This window comes from Arachis ipaensis, chromosome B08 (genome assembly GCF_000816755.2).
Source record: "Arachis ipaensis cultivar K30076 chromosome B08, Araip1.1, whole genome shotgun sequence".
NCBI lineage: Eukaryota > Viridiplantae > Streptophyta > Magnoliopsida > Fabales > Fabaceae > Arachis > Arachis ipaensis.
This window is the reverse complement of record NC_029792.2, coordinates 7,578,207-7,580,636: the sequence shown is the minus strand read 5'-3', so window position 1 is coordinate 7,580,636 and position 2,430 is coordinate 7,578,207. Positions and strand designations below refer to the sequence as shown.

Here is a 2,430-nt window from a genome sequence, read left to right as displayed (position 1 = left end):
TATAAGTGGGTAATGATTTTTGTAATTAACAAATTATTTATACATTTGATCCAAAATTTAAGAAAATATTTGGATAATTATCTTAAAAAGTGGTAATCCCTAACTTTTTTATTAGCCGGTAGAAAACAAAACAACACAAAATACCTACAACTTATACCCCAAACTGCTTTTTTTTTGGGGGGGCAAATACTCCAATCTGCTTAAGGCATGTCATAAAACAGCTGGTTCTCGCAGCACCAGAAATCGCAGGCCCACCCTAGAAGCCACCTACATGTTCTTACTATTTATATATCTATCGAATTAGAAAAGCATGGTGTCGGGCAATATTTTTGGTGTATGAATTCAATCATATTTTATCTCTATGGGATGCTATGTTGGGGCATACACAGATTTGGAGGAGGTTGCCCTGTACCACCTGTGTGTTATTTAACGGTAATAGCTAGCATGGTATGATAGTAAATATAAGACGAAAAATGAGAGTATTGGTGTATTCTTTTTGCTCTGACATTTTGTCTGCAGACTGTAGTGCATGCTTCACTTTAGAACAACAAATGGAGCGGCTGTGGCAGCGCTATATGATTGAATTACATATTCATTGCACGAATTAGTACAACAAAAATTATCATAGCTGTGCAACATTCCTTGATCATATGGGTTTTTATATAGCCGTCTCCAGTGCCGTCACGTGTAAAGCCACCCATGCTAACATCAACACACCACATATATATCCTCGTTACCAAATTCCAAGCCTCTAAGTATATTTTTTACCGTAATTCCACATATACCCCCTCCCTTTTTTCGTTTCCTTTGCAAATCATTTCATACTCATGCCCATTCAAATGATATGTGAATGGATTCGTTATGTAAGAATAAATCAAAGTAATTGTGTTTATATGTATTATTATATAATTAATATTGTAACGGACCTGCTGTATAGAATTAAAAGAGATTAAATGAAGTGTAATGAAGCTAGATAATAAAGATGTTATTGGAAGGAGGGAATGAAACCCCGCCCATAAACTCCTAGTAAGAAATTAAAATATATAAAGAAAAGAAGTAGAAACGAGCATGCATGAGTACGGAGAGCAGAGCAGCGCCCATCACATATATAACAAACAAAGAAACAAACTAAATGAGAGAGAGAGAGCCAGCTGTATATGAAAGGTAATTCCCTCACCTCTAACCTCTCATCCAATTCCTCCACTCCACGTGTCTCTCCAATGTATATAAATGAAGAGACAATTTGGAGTCTCCAATTTGGCAATTGATGATATCCATGGAGCCCTACAGCATAGACCCCATGTTTTCAGGAATGAGCCTCCAATCACTCCTAAACCTCAACCCCTCCCTCCTCTCCTTCCTCACCGACCACCCTCCACAACCACAACTACCAAACCACCTCACTCTTCACCCCACTCTTGAACCCTACTTCAACTTCATCCCAAAACGCCCCCGCCTCACCTACTCTTCGTGTTCATCATCGTCATCGTCTCCGCCGTCCTCCCTCCGCGCAAAACCCCTTCCTCCGAAGAGCAACTTTGCTCGCCAGAGGAGGCAGAAGCTCAGCGAGAAGACTCGCTGCCTCCAGAAGTTGATGCCATGGGACAAGAAGATGGATCAGGCCACACTTTTCGAACAAGCCTACAGCTATGTTAAGTTCTTGCAGGCTCAGGTCTCCGTTCTTCAATCCATGCCCTACCACGCACCACCGTCACCCTCCTTCAACAATGGCGGCGGCTGTGTGTTCGGGTTCGGCGACTTGGAGAGGCTGAACAGGAACCAGTTGCTGCAGGTGCTGGTGAACTCTCCGGTGGCGCAGACGGTGATGTCGTCGAAGGGTTTGTGCGTCTTCTCAATGGAGCAGTTAGGGTTGCTGACGAAACTCTCGGAGCGGAGGCTTCTCCTTCAGAATATGAACGCCAACATGAACATGGTGTCTGATTCAAAACCTTTCTTCAACTAACTTTTTGGATTGTGTGAATATGGCGTCATTCCTATTCTGCTTCTGCTTCTGCTTCCGTTTTGTCGTTTTAACTTTTTGTTGCTGCTAACTGTGTGTTCACTCTCGATCAGTTTCTGTCATGCCGTTTCAATTTTCTTTTTGTCGTTTACTTATTAATTAGAGTCTCTTTCTCTTGGGGTATTGTGCCGTATGTTAATACTACTTGGTTAGACTTATTAGAGATTTACATGATGATCATGGTGAGTGGCTCGTGCGTTTGATTTTTTTATTATTGCATGCGGTTAAGAATTACTTCGTAATAACAACTAAATTATTACCGTACAATCTTACTCGTTACTACAATCGTTAGTGACTATCGGTTCACACGGATAATCATTTGTTAAATTAAGTATATAATAACTCTGATTTCAATGATGTTAATTTATATATATAAAATATTATTAACAATTAGAATTAAATCATATATG

At 40.1% G+C, this 2,430-nt stretch overlaps 1 protein-coding gene across 1 annotated transcript; it reads left to right on the top strand.

Annotated features, from left to right (window-relative positions):
• LOC107610334 (transcription factor bHLH117) lies at positions 1,141 to 2,206 on the top strand. Its single transcript, XM_016312395.2, has one exon. It carries the CDS (start codon positions 1,268 to 1,270, stop codon positions 1,961 to 1,963), a length of 696 nt encoding a protein of 231 aa, XP_016167881.2. The 5' UTR covers positions 1,141 to 1,267; the 3' UTR covers positions 1,964 to 2,206.

What these genes read in the sequence shown, in the direction of transcription:
- LOC107610334 (XM_016312395.2), top strand. Translation starts at nt 1,268, where the DNA reads ATGATATCCATGGAGCCCTACAGCATAGACCCCATGTTTTCAGGAATG.